Raw genomic sequence first — 18,388 nt, forward strand, 5'->3', positions numbered from 1 at the left:
TACTGTCAAGTTAAGATTTTAAGGTGCTACCCTTACCAGCTGGAATGCTCATAAAGACGTCAGCAAGTATTTCCCCCATCAGTGCAAGTGGAGTAGAAGCCTTGGAGTGCTTATGTTTGGGAATCATGACCCAACCCAGCATCTTAAATGACCAAAGTCAGAGATCCTCTGTACAGCTTCAATATCAAGATCAGGAGCAGCACGTTCTCATTTCCCCCCACAGTGGTTCTCATTATCCAGCCCATGCAGCTCCCAGTGGCTCTCCTGTAAACAAAAAGGGGTATTTTTCTCTGGGTTAAATACCCCAAAAAGGGGTATTTTTCTCTGGGTTAAATACCCCAATACCTCGCTACTGCTGATTACAGGCCTACTGGCCAGAGTTACTTCATTAATTTGTCAGGCAAGCAGTTTCAGCACTGATATGCTAAATGCCTCAGTAGGTTACAGTATTTCACAATGTTTAATGTCTTAGAAGGTGCAAACACTATGGTTCTGGGTATACAATGAATAAAAGAGTCATCGTAATATGTGTAGTTATTTCATCCTTTTAAACAGCCCATGCATCATGCTCATGAGTTGTGAGTGTAGCACAGTAGTCAATAGCTTCTCCGGCAACAAGGTCATTAATTCTGGCGGTCGTCCGTAACAAGCCCTCTGTGGGATAGTGTGTATGCGGTGGGTCCACCAGAGACTTCAGTGCCCTCAAGGAACTGCCATTTGATTAGAGGTTATGTGAATCAGTGAGCTGAGATGCAAGTCAGGCATCAGATGAGCAGGAGTGACATAATGTAAATGGGTATGTACAGTACAGTATGTACATTATGTACTGTATAATATGTGTTATTGTTTTGGAGAACTTTGAGCTGAAATGCCCATCTGATTAACAGAAAACTTGACTCAGATTACCTGCAGACAATTATCTAAAACATCATACATAGGCTATGCAGTATGTAACTCTGGAAGTGAAATGAGTCATAACAGTATATAGGATCAGTAGCTCACAGTGTCTGTGTAATAAACACAATAAACAGTGTTTTTACAGCCCTACTAAAGCTTCAGTCATTTTTTTTTGCTTCCTTCAGAAAAGTAGATCAGTGGATCTGGGTCATAGCATTAAAGCACCCCGACTAACCCCGGTCACCTCCCAACCCTACAACATCACCACCCTGCACAACACAGTCTGGGTCCTGAGCCAATTAATACTCTTGAACAAACACACACATAGTTGTACACAAATGAGCATGTGCAGGTATAGTTGTACACACAGGCTCAAATGTGCGCATGCACAAACGCACACACGCAGCTGTAAACACACAATCTGAAATGTGCGTGTACACACATGGAAAAAATGTAAGGTTTCAAGGTCCACTCCAGGCAATTATTCACCCCAATATTTCCCTGATAGCGTTTGTTTGTGTGTTTGTGTGTGTCTGTGTGCGTGTGGTCAAACTAAATAAACCTGTTTGTGTCCACTCTTACCCCAAACACACGTCTGGTCTTTTCATTGTCTTGTCTTTTTTGGGAACACTGTGTTCTCCAACCGTGATTTGTCCTTGCATCCCACCCTCCCCCATCACACATTGAACAGCCCAGCCAGCTGGTCCCCGGCCAGCCTGGTGTTGTTCCTCCTAGTGGGGATAGTGATGACCGGCCTGTGAGATCTGATCCCAGGCCAGTCAGGGCCAGGCAGAGATTACAGCCATAATTCATTAAGTTCACCTCACAAGCCCCTGGCCTCCTCACCTGTGAAAGTACTCAAAGTGCTCTCCTTCATCTCTCTCTCTCTCTCTCTCTCTCTCTCTTAACAGTCCCTTCATTCTATCCACCTCTCCTGCTCCATCCTTCCATCTGAGGTAACTGGGTCACACACTCACAGATCTACACACACACACTCACACACTCGGGTAAGGTTTGCTTACTCTAGCATTCCCCCTGTGAATCCCTGCTTGTTTGTTTAGTTTTGCTCAATGCAAGGGGTTGTTTTAACACATGCCGTTTAAAACAGAACCGGGAGTGGAGAGAACCGGAGAAGTGTTCGCTGCGGTACCACTGAGCAACACTGATCTCCTTGATGTCAGAACCTACTTGATTCCTTATATCAAATGACCTCTTACCGTGGGTGCCTGAAATCCTGTTTTACCAAGCATGGATGCCTGATCAAAGAGCATCTAGACGCAAGAGGTGATTGATTGGCCTGATTAAACCAGTAAGGTCAAATGACGCGATTAACACTGGCATCAAGAAAGACTAATGCGTAAAAGAATCTCTCAAAGCCTCAGATGGTGCTTTGATGATTGCTTTGAAATGGGTATGAAGATGCATAAGGGTTTTGAAGCACTTTGAACACTTTACGCACCTTGATTCATTGTTTTAATCCATTTGTTTGTGTTTGTTTACTGTTATGTCTAAGACAACTAAATTGCCAGTACATAAATACATAAACACATCAAGCAAAGTATAAACAAACCAAACCAAATATGTCATTATTGGAGGTATAGAAAAAATTTGAGATTTGTCACGGCAAAAAAAAACTTTGACTGATACTTTTCATCACTTAAAAATGCTAGATGTTATGAGGCATGCACATATTTCTTATAATGGTAAGTCTAATCATAGCAGACCTACAGAGAAAAAGAACTCCAGGGCTCTGTCATCATCAAACCATGATTTAGTTTCAGAATAAACGAAGCCTCCAGTTTCATATCAAAACTTGCCTTGCAGGACACACCAGGCAGAAGGGTTTATTTTTATGAGTATGCCTGAGCTGAAGTAAACCAGTCTGACAGCGGAGAGGGGGGACGGGGTGCCCGGTGACATCAGGAGATGCGACAGAGAGAGCAGGAGACAGTGGACTGGGGACAAGCTGTCTCATGAGGACACGGCAGGTGGGGGGCAATCTACAAATTAAAATGGGCAGACATGCGGTCATGCTTTGCAGACGCCCTGCCCAAAATAATATATATATATTTTTTACTTTAAGTTCTCCTGTGCATTCTTGTCAGGGACATTCTTCTGGAGTAGCCACGAGAAGTGACTTGAAGTAGCTTAACAAGCTCTCTTAAGGGCTGAGCTACACCAGGCGCGTAACTGAAGCGTTCCGTTCGCTGCAACAATTAGCTTCCATTATAATCAATGGAAGTAGCTACACCAGACGTGACAGTGGGGCGTACGTTCAAAAAAAATAGACCATTCATCTAAAATGGATTTTACGCGTCGCGAACGGAACGCTTCAGTTACGCGCCTGGTGTAGCTCATACCTAACAGTCATTTATCTCGCTAAATAGAACAGAGGTGGACACTTTCTGGAGAAAGAGAGAGATGCCAAGAAGTGCTGAGCAGTATTCTTCTTCTTCTCTCTGCTGATTTCTTTGTCAGTTTGGGACAGTGCTGGGGCTGTGTGTGAACTGATAACTCCTCAGTATCGTTTCTTTTCTTCTCTCCTTCCCCCCTCCCTTGGCCTTTTCCCTTCCCACATTTGCAGTGTTAACCCTTAAAGGTGTAGGTTTTTGAACGTTCTAAGTTCCGCAACAATTGAAGGTTCTAAAATTCTATGTTGAATTCAATGAACCCAGATATTCTTTAGAACGTTCATTTCTCAACATTCCGTGTGACGGTACTCCTTTAAGGGTTAAAAATGCACAACTAAATGTGATCAATCAATCATTTATCCACTAACAAGAGACTGCACCTGTGATTCTCTACTTCTTTCTCTCTCTCTCTCTTTCTCTATTCTTCTCTCTCTGACCCAGCCATCTCAGCCTGTTTTTCTCCTGTCCCCTGTAGCTCTGAATGATGAAAAGATATCATTGGAAATCAATTATTCACCATTCACAACTTATTAAACACAGATGACTGGTCTCAGGCTCTCATCCACACCAATCAACTATTACAGCAGCTGTGTGTGTGTGTGTGTGTGTGTGTGAGGCCATAACAGGAGGTAGTGATGGTTCTGGGTACAGTAGGACCAGTGTTCTAACACTTATCTGGCTTCCTTTCATTGTTATCCGCGTAACAAAGGGAGCAATGACAGAGCATTTGTCAGCAGACAAACAAACACACATGCCCACACAACAAACACACACACAGCGTAAGTCACATTATGTCTAACATTTTCTTTTAACGTTTTATGTCTTAGGCCTATGTTTTTTTTTTACATTTTCTGCTGTGAGAACACTGGCTACGGAAGGTTCTAGTGTGTGTGTGTGTGTGTATGAAAGTCATGTTGGGCAAGAAATATTCAAATATAAAACAAAATATCATAAACATCTAATTATCTTATACAATAATAATTGACATCTATGATTAATAATAATTCAACACAAACACTGCCTTGACCAAACTATTTTTTATAGCTCATATACATATATATTACATTTGTGCTGCATTACATATATATATATATATATATATATGTAATGCAGCACAAATGTAATACCACTTACAAACACAACAGAAAAGCTCTAATGCCAGCGTGAATGTGGCATCAGCCAGGAGAGGTGCTGCTTACTCAGTCTCCCTGCAGCTGAGTCAGGACTTCTACAGTGCGCAGAGCTGGGAGGTGAGGCTGCAGTAATCAGCCCTGATTGACCATATCTCTACTCTCCAGCCCTTTCCACCAGGTTCAAAGGTCAGCTGGTCAGGTGAGACATGACGCCACCACTGTGGTTATGGGTCAGCCTAAGCCACGAGTACAGGAATGGTGCGATAGAGGTGATTTTCCAGCTAAACATTTGGTATGGCCTTATGGTCACCTTACAAGATATCTGTTTGAAGATCTTGGTTCACATGGTGTATATGGTTCACAGATGGAAGACAAACCCAAACCACTCCTGTGCCCACCTCCTAAGACCACAAACTGCACCAATCACAGACCCTGATGTGGTTCCTTTCTCTTCACACCACAGAATGAACAGAATCTGGTTCAGTAGCCCTTGTCCAATCCAATTAGTCAATAACCTTCACCGTGGTAACCATGCAACAGCTCTATTGTAACCACTGGCACCATGGTTACCAAGTGCCATGGTAACCAGCAGCCGCCGCTGATGCTTGTCTTGGTGAGGCTCTAGAATGGAACAGAGAATGGCGTTACGTAAGGGCTCCCTCTTATGTAACAAAGACAGACACATGGGAATGTATGTGCCTGCCTATATGCGTGTAAAAATACGAAACAGCCTGTTCACAACAAGATCTGCACATATAAATCCCATAGTGTGTCCTAAAAGTCTGACACAAGAAATGTGTGGCCCTCGGGTTGGGTTGGGTGTATTCAGCTGTCGTTGGGTTGCCTGCGGGACACCTCAACTCCATGATAGGAACACCAAGATGTGGACATTCTGCACAGGTCATCTCAATACACCACATTTCTGATGTTTATAGACAAATAGGAGGAGCCGAGGCGGAGGAAGAAACCTGCAACGACCCCGCCATTGGCAAGGAACTAGAACAAGAGGAAGAATGTGAAAGCCAAGAGAAGGGAAAGAGGTGAAGGAACAGAGGAATAAAGAAGGAGAGAAGAGAGGGGAAGGAACAGAGGAATAAAGAAGGAGAGAAGAGAGGGGAAGGAACGGAGGAATAAAGAAGGAGAGAAGAGAACTCATTATACACACTCAAGCCCAGCAAGCAGCCATGCATGCTAAAGAGGCAATTGGGTAATGCTGAATAATGACAGCATAATCAAGTGCCACTCACTTCCTGTTCCTGTCAGCTCACCAGCCAATCAGCAGCTGTCCTGCACATCCCTTTGGCAGTACTAAAGGTCATAAGTCATGTCGGGACATTCAGGCTGTTTGGGGAGGAGGTGTGTGTGTGGGGGGGGGGGGGGGGGGGGCTATTGGCAGTTCTATTCGCTCTGACATCATTCCCACGAAAAACAAGCTGATTTAATTCTTTAGGAGGCCAAATGCATGCAGCTGTGGCCAAATGCAGCTGTGGCCAAATGCATGCTGCACCTGAATGAGGCCTGCGGAGGCTAGGGGCCTTTTTTTTGTAGCTCAGTTAGAAATAAAGCTTTTTTCTGTCTGTGACTGCTGTGAAAGTACATGTAAATAAAGGATTGCATAAGGCCTGCAATGTTGGTAAGGTGGTTTCTGTAAGGGTTTATGTCCTGTTGTAAAATTCCGGGTATAATTCCATCTGCAGGGTGTAATTAAGCAATATGGCACGGAGTTAGAGGGGAGTTGGTACAAAATATACATGGCTGTGGCTTGGCCGTAGGCACGTGGCTGGAGGCGTCTACTATTGCCAGGCACTCTGCAGCCAAGTTGAGGGAGCTAGGCTATATGTGCACAATAATTTGTATTCTCGCTTGTCCTCACGCTACATGTTAATCTGAACATTGAATCGACTCCATTTCTCACTCAATAACTGTCAAATGTGACATTATGAATTTGCGGCTTTCTCTCTTGGGATGAATGCAATGTTTGCGTCAGACAATTCAATGCAAATTGTGGAGTCACTACTAGCTGTAAAGATATTGCTCATGATGACTCATGGAATGCCTCTTGTCCAAACAGAAATGCATAACTAGTTCGACCAGAGCCAACTGTTGTATTAAAAGGAATGAATGCTGAGTAGCATCTTGTTACCATCCATACCTGTTACATAAAAGGCACAGTCTGTGGTAAATAAAAATGTAAATCACAACCAAGATTCTAAAGTCAAAATGAAGAGTAAAGGAGGTCTTATTAATGGATATTTGCAAGTTGTCACAATAACACAACAAAAACAATGCAGAGAATTTGACCATTTGCAATATTTGTAAACAAAATCTTTTATGATTCATTCTTAAGGAGCAGGATCCAAATATGCTGAATATCTTAATATGTTATAGCTGTGTATATATTGCAGATCCTACATCTGCCACTATCACACAAATAGCTCTTGATGTACTTTCAGGATCTGAGTTCATGGTCCCTCTTCTTTTAGTATCACGTGGTATGTCAATGAGTTCAGAACATAATTTACATAATTTAATAATGTACACATGTACACTAAATCTTTGCATTACCCTTAAATATGCATATATTTTCAACTGTCATGGAGCACTGAAAGTGATAGGCCTCACTGGCTATCACTCTCACTGATCAGAGGTAGCCATGGAGTATATGATCTCCATATTCAAGTAGCCTAGGCTATACAAGCAATTATTAAAGAAGAGTTTCTGCTTGAATTCAAAGTATCATTTCAAATTATTTAATAGGCTACATTTAAATTATACAATGCTCAACTGACAGCAGCACCAAACAGTTACTGAATTTGCCTATGTGTAAAGAGCTAAATTACCTAGATTGTAGTAGACGTTAATCACTGTAAGACAACTGAAACAACACAAAATAAATAGGGCTGTTGCTGGAAATATTTCATTCCTGTAGGCCAGTGGTCCCCAAACTTTTTCTTCCGAGAGCCAGCTCACTATGCCTGGTTTATAAGAGAGGGCCAGAGACTCGGAGTATATCAGTAACCATAAATAGCTTAGCGCTGTGAACAAAGGCAGTCTACCTTAGTTGAATATTCCATTACATCGAATCTATAGGCTATTGCAATTTAATACCATTGTTATCTGTGTTTATATTGCCATCTTGCCATATCAGTGTAAAATGTAGCTCAAATGAAATAATACTAATAATAGCATTCTCAAAACAAGCAGGGAGTCCCAATAGTATATTTTGAACTCTGAACTTTGCATACACAGCTGAAGTTGTGAACAAGCAATATCCTACAAATAATTTAAAGTTCTCAAACTATGAGTTTTATGTAGTGGTGGCAGAAACATCTGAAATGACCACCATTCTAACTTTCACTCACCCGATGAGAACTTTGTGAACTCTGTATGAATATTTGAACGAGTGAATAAAAAATATAAATAATTAGAACGAGTGAATAAAAAATATAAATAATTATACCAGAAGTTTCAGAATTATGACTTGAATAGAAGTTAGTTAGTTATTAACAATTAATTGATAAACTTTTAGAATACTTTGAGCACTGATACCTCAAAGAAAAAGAAGGGGTCATTAAATACGAAATATGACGAGTCATATTTAAAATATGGTTTCGCAGAGACCGGTGACTCGCATGCACCAAGTCCTTTATGTGTGGTATTTGGCGATAAGTTGTCAAACGAAGCAATGAAACCATCAAAGCTAATTCGACATCTAGAGTCCAAGCATCCTACACTTAAAGACAAACCCCTTGAGTTCTTTGAGCGTAAGAAACGCGAGCAAGAACACTCTTAGAATTGGAGGGGCCTAAAGGAACCTTTCAGGGTTCCTCACAATTGCCACTGTGGAGGAACCTTTTCTGTTCAGAGAGGTTCCTCAAGGAACCTTTTGAAAAGGTTCCCCAAGGAACCTTTTGAAAAGGGTTCTTCAAAGAGCCCTTTAAGTTTTTTGAGTTTTTTATTATTATTACTATTACTATTATTATTGTTATACGTATTATTATTATTATTATTATTATTACCATTAGAAGTGATACTACTGACAGTGCACAAATGTATAATCATAGATTTTATTGATTAATAAATATTGATAAATCATTCATTACAGTGTTACATTTTTTATAAATAAACCATATTACATTTGTAATAATAAATAATATGACATATAGATATATCATACAATATGAAGTAGTGATGTACATACAATTATCAGACCAGATGCCATACAGACCTATTATAGCTACATATTATATATATTATTATATTATATATATATATATATATATATATATGTACATTTTATACACGCACACACATGTATTGTTATGTTTTACAAATGAGAGAGAGAGGAGAGAGAGAGAGTGAGAGAGAGAGAAAGAGAGAGCGAGCGAGCAAGAGAGAGAATGAGATGACTGTTTAGACAATGCAGTATGCTTAAGAAAACAAATAGTTAGCCATTTTAATGACAGTGGGAGAGATTTTTCCTTCTGGTGTATTGGACTAGGTACTTCTCAATGAAACTAATAGTGTTTTGGACATTTTTGTGGCAGTGGGGGGGGGGGGGGGGGGGGGGGTTGTATTAAGATCGTCTTGGTAGTGTATAGGTCTAATTGAGTGCCTGTCACTTTAAGACGTTTGAGGGAACCCTTGCAATTGTAACACAGTTGAAATGCTGCTGATGTGTGGATGCAATTCATAACGTTTTCTACATAGTTAAAATAAAGGTTCGTACTTCTCAAGCACTTTTGAATTTTGGAAAACACTTTTCCATTTACATCGGGATTTTGCAAACATTCAGTGTCAGAGTCAATAAAATGAGCCCTTCAACGACATTGACAAGCAGCAGTAAGTAGGCTAAGCATGCTAAATTCGACATCCAAACAGTATTCTAACGTTAGCTTTGAGATACTGCTTGATTTCATAACTTAACTTAGTAGGCTACATTGAAGAGACTAAACTATGTTGTGATAAGACCTTTGCAGAGTTCACTTCAATGCAGCAGTTTTGAACAAATTTGTCACGATGCTAGGCGGATTTAATAGCAATTTAGCCAGACATCTTCTATGCAATGCTTCTATGTGGCAACAACAATCCTTCAACAATCATGAATATTTTGTTAAAAGCACATGCAGAGGAGGGGCAGCGGGCTACGAGAGAGAGCGGGGCGGGGCAAGAAAAGGCTGCGTGCGTAAAAAGCGCAGCTCAATGGCAATGCAAGGATTTGACCTTATATTTTATTTAAATTAAATTAAATTAAACATAGAATTTTGTTCTGTGGCGGCCGATTTTTATTTCGTGGCGCCCCGCCACAGATTAGTCAATGTATGGGAAACACTGTGTGGTATTCTATGTAGAACACGAAATAAATTGACATCAAAGTTGCAAGCCCGAGGGTGATGTCATCAACTTTGTGGGTGAGGATATCTGTGTAGTCCAGACGCACACCAAACGTAGCCTCCAAGAAGGAGTTTCCGGTAATGATTAGTACCGGCGTTGGAACCTCTGGGTCCTAGGGCAGAGCAAAAAATGTTATAGGAAACTGCTGAGACGCATCAAGACAGCATTTTGACCTACTGACAATAAACCATACCTTGTTGATGAAATAAATGGCATTGGGGTCCTCCCTGAATAAATGTGGCAGGAGCAATGTGGCGAGAAGACCTCTGTGGGACTCCTCCGCAAATGCATCCTTGGCATCGTTATACATTTTAAAGAGATCCCGTCCTGTGGCTCGTCGTTGGCATTCTTCTATAATTTTTCTTGCTACAATTCCCATTCCTGACATAATGCTGCGATCAACGTCAACATCAAGCTGGTGGTTTGTTTCTGCAAGAAGCTTTTAATAACACACAAATAAATATATGAAATACGTGCATAAATAATAGATAATTATTGCATATATTATGATGTCTCATTTGCACGTTTTAGAAAACTTGCAAAATACAAAAAAAAAATGTTGCCTTAATGTTAATAATCATCTGAGGAAGTTTTATGGGGAAATATATTTGTTACATTTTTTACCTTATGTAATAAATACCTCAGGCTCATTATGAACATAATTAGGCCAATAGCACAAAAAAGAAAGAAAAGCTAACACCAATGTAATACTTTAGCATGTTTTTCTAACTCAAGGACGGCACACCTGTGTCGTGTGTTCTGTGTGTAAATGTCCCATTAATTTTCTAGGAATTATGTCTGAAAGTGGTAGCCTACTGATGGGCCAAATCTGGCTCACAGACTACAGGGGAAACGTGACAGTTTGCAAGTTAACAAAGTGACAGTGAGGGGAGTGAAATCATACTCACTATTACTGGAAATCGCAGTGCAGGGTACTCGTCAAGGGTCTCCACTGTCGAATGGTTTTCTAAGTATACTGTTCTCTCTACACTAGTTCGGGCCATTTTGTCTTGTAGAATAGACAGATTTGGGTGTTTTTTATGGCACTCAGCGTGCATCTTTTCACGGTGGCATCCAAGGCTGATGGCATCCTCTCCAAGAGTGCTAGTTCCATCTACAGTCTGCCAGTGACAAAAAAGTTAAGTACTAATAGTAATGATGTCAGCACAATATTTTATGAAAGAAAGAACACATGAAACAGGATCCTGAGATCCTGGACAATGTTACATTTTGGTGGGTTTCCCAGTTCAGTCCATTACCATTATAGCAGTGGATGTTGTTTCTGGCGGAGTTTTGCTTGAGGTCTTTTTTTGTTGAATCTCAGGAATTAACACCAAGGGTCTTCGTTCTTTTTTAAATTTATTATGACCGCCGCGCAGCGAAGTCAGATTTTTTTTTTCTTTTTCTTTTTCGCATGTCCAAATTTCCGTCAAGGATTCCCGGGACACTGAAAGACCGGGGTAGACGAAACTTGGTGGGCATGTAACCCCATATGGATAGCATGGAACCATCATTTTTCGTTTTGATCTGTAGCCCCCCCGCTGGACTGCACCCCCCGAAAGGAGGGTAGGGCAGACACAGTTTTCTGTGAATATCTCGAGAACCGTAGGGTTTAGGAGGACCATTTTTTTGTATGTTGATCTTAAAGGGCCATGTCAACCCATTCCATAACCACTCATTTCATGTATAGCGCCACCTAGTTAAACACAAAAAAGTAAAAATGAGGTGTTGTAATCACAGGTATCTGTGACCTAACATAGTCAAAACTGCACGAAATTGGAAGTGTAGGATCATTATGACACCCTCTGAATGCACGCCAAGTTTCGTGGAATTCCGTTCATGGGGGGCCACACAATAAATTAATTTATGTTACTATACACCAACTGGCCTGTAGGTGGCCGGAGACAGTTTTCTGTGAATATCTCGAGAACCGTAGGGCCTAGGAGGTCCAACTTTTTTTTGTATGTTGGTCTTAAGGGGGCATGTCAACCCATCCCATTACCACTTATTTCATGTATAGCGCCACCTAGTTAAAAATTAAAAAGCAAAACATTAGGTGTTTTCACCACAATATCTCTGGCTGACATGGTCAAAACTGCACGAAATTGAAAGTGTAGGACCATTATGACACCCTCCGAATGCATGCCAAGTTTTGTGAACTTTCGTTCATGGGGGGCCTTACAATAAAATAATTTATGTGTACATTTAGTGACCGTACACCATCAAGGATTCCCGGGACACTGAAAGACCGGGGTACACGAAACTTGGTGAGCATGTAACCCCACATGGATAGCATGGAACTATCTAAACATGTTTCCAAATGTAGTTACCTAGAGGTTTAACATTCACAATATAGCCTACTTCATCCCAGTCTTAAACTCTTACACACGTGAACATTTTGGTAATATTTAAAATGCTGTCTGACGACAGGTAAACAAAAAACCTTATGGCTAGCGATACAACTGTACCTTTATGGCTAGCATTGTGGAGCCAAAGTATAACTTTAATAGTAGGCTATAATGGGCTGAATAGAGATATAACTTTGTAAACCGAATGAGAAGTAAAACTAGAAATCTTATCTTAATGTCATTCAAATGAATTTCATTACTAGCTAATAAATATGCAACTAACAATCAATAAAACAGTGACCAGGAATTGCTAGCGGTAAAATGATACGTTAGCCATCAAAGACCTAAACTGTAAACGTAGCCTAAACACCGCGACGCTTTGAAAACACTTGTTATCGACACTTGAATGGGCTCACCATGTATCAATATGTCATATCTTTATAAATATTTGACAATAAATAGACACCATTACCCACCTGCAGATAGTTTGTTGCAAACTCAGGAGGTTCTGACAAACCAACTGACGAAATTTCAAATGTCCAGCTCGCGCACGGCACATTCTGGTTCATCCAGGAACCTCCAACCAACACGAACTATGAAAGGTTCTCCCAAGAACCTACTAGACAAGCAGAGTGACTGGAGGCCCTCCAAATTCTAATAGTGAAGGACAAAAAACTAGTGCGTAAAGCAACCACATCGGTGAACGTGGCTGCGCTAAAAGCCTCATAGTGGCTAGTCGGATTGCTAAATCTAAGAAGCCCTTTACTATTGGGGAAGAGTTCATTCTACCTGCTGGTAAAGGCATGTGCAATGAACTCCTTGGGGAGGCTGCAGCTAAAAAAATAGCTCAGGTACCGCTTTCTGCAAGCACTGTCCATAGGCGACTTGATGATATGTCAGAGGATATTGAGGCACAGTTGTTAGAGAGGGTGAATGGGTCACCGTGGTACGCTATCCAAGTTGGGTGGTTGCAGGTCACTGGCCAGAGTGTTTGAGTTGCGAGAGCCGCTACAGAGATTTCTTACAGAAAAAAAAGTTACCGTTAGCTGCATATTTTAGTGATGAGGGCTGGGTGTCAAAACTCGCTTACCTGTGTGACATATTCGGGTTGCTTAATGACCTCAACCTGTCACTGCAGGAGAGAATGACGACTGTCTTTAAACTGGCAGATAAAGTCGCTGCATTTAAAGCCAAGCTTGATTTGTGGGTACGACGAGTGGATCGGGGTGTATTTGATATGTTCCAAACAGTAGTGGGGGTTTTGGGAGAGACTGAGGCAGGGCCCTTTCTCTCGGAGCTGGTGCGCGATCACCTTGTTGCGCTTTCAAATGAGTTTGAGCGTTACTTCCCATCCTCCAAAGATCCACGGCAAACCAATGTGTGGGTCCGCAACCCATTTGTCAATATCCCGAATAGTCCTAACTTGTCAGCGCAGGGGGAAGAGCAGTTGATCGAAATTGCAAATGACGGTGGTCTTAAGAGTGTGTAGGCTATGAGGAAACCTCTCTGGCGGGTTTTTGGATGAAAACCAATGCAGAATATCCCGAGATAGCCGTAAAAGCGCTGAAAACGTTGCTACTATTTCCCACCACGTATCTATGCGAGGCTTTCGGCAATGACTGCAACTAAGACCAAATTGCGCAATCGACTGGACATTTCAAACACACTGAGGGTGTCACTGTCTTCCATCACCCCCAGATGGAACCTTCTTGTTGCAGGGAAACAAGCACAGGGCTCCCACTGATTATATTTGTAATGCACGTTTAGTTCCCATGTTTTGTTACATATTTTGTTAAGCATGTTCACATGATAGATGTAGCTTCAAGTTGTTCAATCTTCATAGTTCATATTGTTCAATTTTCACTTCTTCAAGTTCACGTTTTTCACATTTTTAAGAGTTTGTTACCTTCACTGTTCATACATAACTGGAGCTAGTTCTTTTCAAGTAATGCATGCACAACACGGAACATGGAACCCCCGACCCCCCCCCCCCCCCCCGTCCGTGAAAAAAAAAAATGGGAATCAAACCGGTCCATGGTACATAAAAGGTTGGGGACCCCTGGTCTACAGTCTTCTAGCCCGTCTTTACCATGATAATTAACCCTTCCAATATAGAACCCTTTCGACGCTCTACTTTGAAAGACCAACCACCACTCATGTCATCGATGTTGAATTTTGGGCGTCTGATGGAAACTGATCAATCTGGCCAACAATTAACATCGATTTGACACTCTTTTGCTGTCCGGGGTTGCAAATCATTCATTTAGAACATTTAAGTTACGCTGTTTGTTATTATAATCACAGCACGGCCTTATAGGCTAGTGACAAATGGTCAGAAAGGGCTTTAGTTTTTGAGATACCCCTACCGGAGGTAGAACTAAACCCAACAATGTTTTTCCTCATCTCTAAGGTCTCCCATATATGAAATGGATTCTTGGCTAAAAATATTTTACTGCTAAGATTGTTAAATTAACAGATATTGTTATACACCCCAAAACCAAAAAAGGACTGAAATTGGAGTATTGGAGTTAAGGCATATAAATTAGTGCAGATCAATCACAAGCTCTGAGAACTTTGAAACTTGGCATGTTTATAGTCAGGAAGTTGCTTTACCTACTAGAAAAGACTGGATGTGAATATCTTGATGTATGGAATGAATAGAGACATGTAAACATACACCTAAAATAAGCGTGCAAAAAATGAAAATGAATATCTATGCAGAATGTTTTCATTTACTTAGTAGCTGCTTTACCAGGGATTATCATAGAAACACATATGATGGCTTATGGGAAAGGTATGGTTGTTCTGAATCCAACAATACCAAATATGTAAATATAGTATGACGAATCAGAGTGTTCTGTCACTCAATGTATGTGGTGTCCAAAATGAAAGAAAACGGAACACTGGCAAAATACAGTCTCAAGTCCAAATCACATATCAGTGGTAAGAAGAATGTTGACATTCATTGTTACTGATAAGCAGGGCTCGAATGATCTTTTTGTCTTTAAGGGGGTCTCTCTATCTCATAAAAAGTTGGCACATCCCGAGGCGATACAATTAAATAGCCTAGGCGCAAGTGGTGCTTTTGCGCAGTATGCGCACGGTAGGCCAAGGCTATAACTTGACACACGCACACAGCTGACAGATTTTCATAGAAATTGATTTCTTTTAATTCATTTCAACATATTATTGATTGCAATAGTCAATATTTCATTTTAATTTCACAATACAAAAAAATAGACTAAACGATTTAGTCGGAGTGTCATTCTCAGTTTCATAACGCAACTCATTTGAACCAGACCACCGTCTCAGATAGGCTATCTGGAACCTTAGGCAGAGGATAGCTACAGATCAATTCACACAATCATTGAAGTACAGTAGGCTGTATTATGGGTCATAATTTATGGGTTTGTCAATAAACATAGAAGAGGCGAAGAGCAAGTTCAACAGCAAACAGGACTTTTTCAGCACGTATCAAACCATGTAGGCTAGCCCAATGGACACCTATGTAAATAGACAAAACACTCCCATCAAAGCAGGGTGTGTTCTTCGGACTTGCGAGTGCTGTCAAATCGATCGTATGCAGTTTGCTCATATAGTCTAGTGGTGTGGTGGTAAAGTGCAGTCATGCTTTGTTCAAGAGCAGGTAGGTAGGTAGGGTAGGTCTATGTCCAGTAGTAGCCTATATTTTAATTTAACTTCTTTGGTAAGAGACAGGGACATCACTATGATTGAAAGACAGGGGGGGGCTTAGCCCCCAGGGTGGTAGGTAAATCACACCTTAAAAGGGCTTCAATGAATTGTACAGTAGGTACCCTTTGAGGCCTAGGCCATTTTCAGTGTAGGCCTAATTTTACTATTACAGTAAGCTCAATGTAAGGGCCATCTGTTATACTAGGCTATATAGTTTAAGTCAAGACAGTATAGGCCCATATCTGGGAAAGTATATGATGCGATCATGCATGTATTAATAATATACAATACAAACACTAAAAGATTTCTATAGTAATTTTTTTGTAAGGGGTTATTCATAAGTGAAGTGAAACCTGACTAGGAGAACACTGACTAGACTTGCACAATAATTCTCTCTTGAGCCATCGCTGACTGGATGTGAAAGTTGCAGAATACCGTGGAATTATAAAAGCAGATTACAGATTGAGAAATTACACACTGCCTTTTCTCTCCGCCCTTCCTCTCCTGTAGCATTTGATCAGTGCTCTTTTTAAGTTGAACTAGGGTAGTGCTTAACTATAGCTACTACAAACTACTGTTAACTTGTTTACTGTTATACTGTTTTCAAGACAGTATAGGCTACCCATATCTGTGAATGATATGATCATACTTATGGCAGCCCATATGTCAAGGAAACATAGTCTCATGATTGTTACATTCATGTCACCTGAAGCATGATGGTAGAAATATCTATCCAAAACTCAGTTGATCTGTGCATGTCATGATCAACTTTTGATTCTTTGATATGGAAACCAAGTTCCTTATTTTGGGCTATAACATTAGAATTTCAGCTCAAAGTTGTAGAAATTTGCTGCAATTGGAAAACTCGGGAACGGCTTACAGTACAGAAGAATGCTTCATATTGTCGTGTCCGGTAAGGTCTGCTGTTTATTCTTATGGTTTACCCTGTATTGAGTGACGCGTTCATGAGATATACTTTTGATCATCTTGTGTGTTATCGCAATTTGTCATGATCTCATTGAACAGAGCTGTCATCCATACGCCAATCACACTGGGACTTCCTATTTTGATACATCATGAGTTTGGTAGTAAGACAGTCATCAATGAGCTCAGTGCAATGGGACACTGTGTTTCCTATACAGAAGTTAGGCACTTCTCACATCTGTTGCAGCAGACCAGATATCAAGGACAGAGAGTGGTGTCTACATCCCAACTGGCCCCACTGGAGTTGCTGAACATGGAATTTTTTATGCATCCATCAGCAACTTTGACTAAAATGAAGACACCCTGCATGTGAAGCGTAAAAGAATGGACAAAATGTACCTGTATACAAGTTTATCTCAATTCATATCAAACGTGTTTAAGGTGGTGAGGGACCTCTGAACATGAGGGAACCTGTGCTAGGCATATATCTGCTGTGGACACTTGGCCTCTTCGGAACACGACAGACGTCATAGCATGAGTTGTACACTTCCCATCCAGGGTGTCTTTATTTTGGTAAAAGTTGTCGATGGCTGCATCAACAATTCCATGTTCAGCAACTCAAGTGAGAACAGTTGGGATGTAGACACCATTGTCCTTGATCTATATTTCTTGTGTTGACACACCTTCTTGCTCAGCAATGATCTTCATAGCTATCAGTCAAAGAGTTGAGAGTCCTCACTTTCATACCTTTGGACAATACTGTTTTTATTAATGTCGTCAGTGAGCTTAATAAAGGCTTTGGTATAGACATTTGTCTGCTTTTTTATTCTTTTCTATGGCTTCTGCTATATTTCATTTAGAGATGTAGTGTGCAAGGCATTTTATGATATTTGGTATCATATGCAAAGAGATCTGGGCATGAAAGAATTCGAAGATGTACATCTTCATCAAGCCTTTTAGAAGCTGCCCGAAGGACCTTGTCTCTGGTACTTGCGACTGTTCCAGTTGAAATTGCTGTCAGAGGTTCTGTTTTAGAGCTGGCCTTCCCACAAATGAAACAATCTCTCAGTATTTGAAATGATGAAATTTGAAGTTTCAGCCCTACTCAGCCTTCTTGGTGCAGATGTGCTCTCACTCTCAACATTTGCAACTTGCTGCCGCTCTACATGATACATGATATGCAACTTTAATTTTGGAGGAAATATCTGTATATGGAGCCAGAGTTTTATGGACATCACAATCTCTCTCTCTGCTGAGCAAGGGTAAGTATGCGTTGAAGGCCTTCTACTGTGGGGTTTTGGACATAGGGATCTTTTTTCTTGCCCTTTTCAAAATGTTTCCCACAGGCTTTGGATCCAATTCAAGAGACTAGTGAAAAGGAAAAATGATATACATTTCAGAATTGTCATTGAAATGCAAATCAAGTTCAATTACACATGCAACATTAGTCAAAGGGCTAAGTACTTTCTTAGCTAGGGATAGTAGTTTCTACAATTAACTGTTTAGCTACTTAGGAGTGAAGTAAACAGTGTAGGCTCTTCTGTCCACTGCTGGTCTGGACAGACAAAAGCTAACAATATTATTTTCC

The 18,388-nt window shown here is 40.7% G+C and overlaps 1 protein-coding gene across 1 annotated transcript; it reads right to left on the minus strand.

Moving 5' to 3' along the window:
• Positions 1 to 9,681: 9,681 nt before the first annotated feature.
• LOC121677837 lies at positions 9,682 to 11,274 on the minus strand. The gene is made up of 4 exons (XM_042056885.1): positions 11,095 to 11,274; positions 10,744 to 10,956; positions 10,029 to 10,274; positions 9,682 to 9,947 (listed from the first exon to the last, which is right to left on the minus strand). Exons 1-4 carry the CDS (start codon positions 11,095 to 11,097, stop codon positions 9,756 to 9,758), a joined length of 654 nt encoding a protein of 217 aa, XP_041912819.1. The 5' UTR covers positions 11,098 to 11,274; the 3' UTR covers positions 9,682 to 9,755.
• Positions 11,275 to 18,388: the final 7,114 nt, after the last annotated feature.

This window comes from Alosa sapidissima, chromosome 12 (assembly GCF_018492685.1).
Source record: "Alosa sapidissima isolate fAloSap1 chromosome 12, fAloSap1.pri, whole genome shotgun sequence".
NCBI classification, from domain to species: domain Eukaryota; kingdom Metazoa; phylum Chordata; class Actinopteri; order Clupeiformes; family Clupeidae; genus Alosa; species Alosa sapidissima.

Excerpts from the sequence above, each read along its gene's own strand:
- LOC121677837 (XM_042056885.1), bottom strand. Across the intron at positions 10,275-10,743 it reads CACTGCGATTTCCAGTAATA|CTTCTTGCAGAAACAAACCA; the intron begins GTGAGTATGATT and ends TGTTATTAAAAG. Across the intron at positions 9,948-10,028 it reads CCATTTATTTCATCAACAAG|GACCCAGAGGTTCCAACGCC; the intron begins GTATGGTTTATT and ends GCTCTGCCCTAG.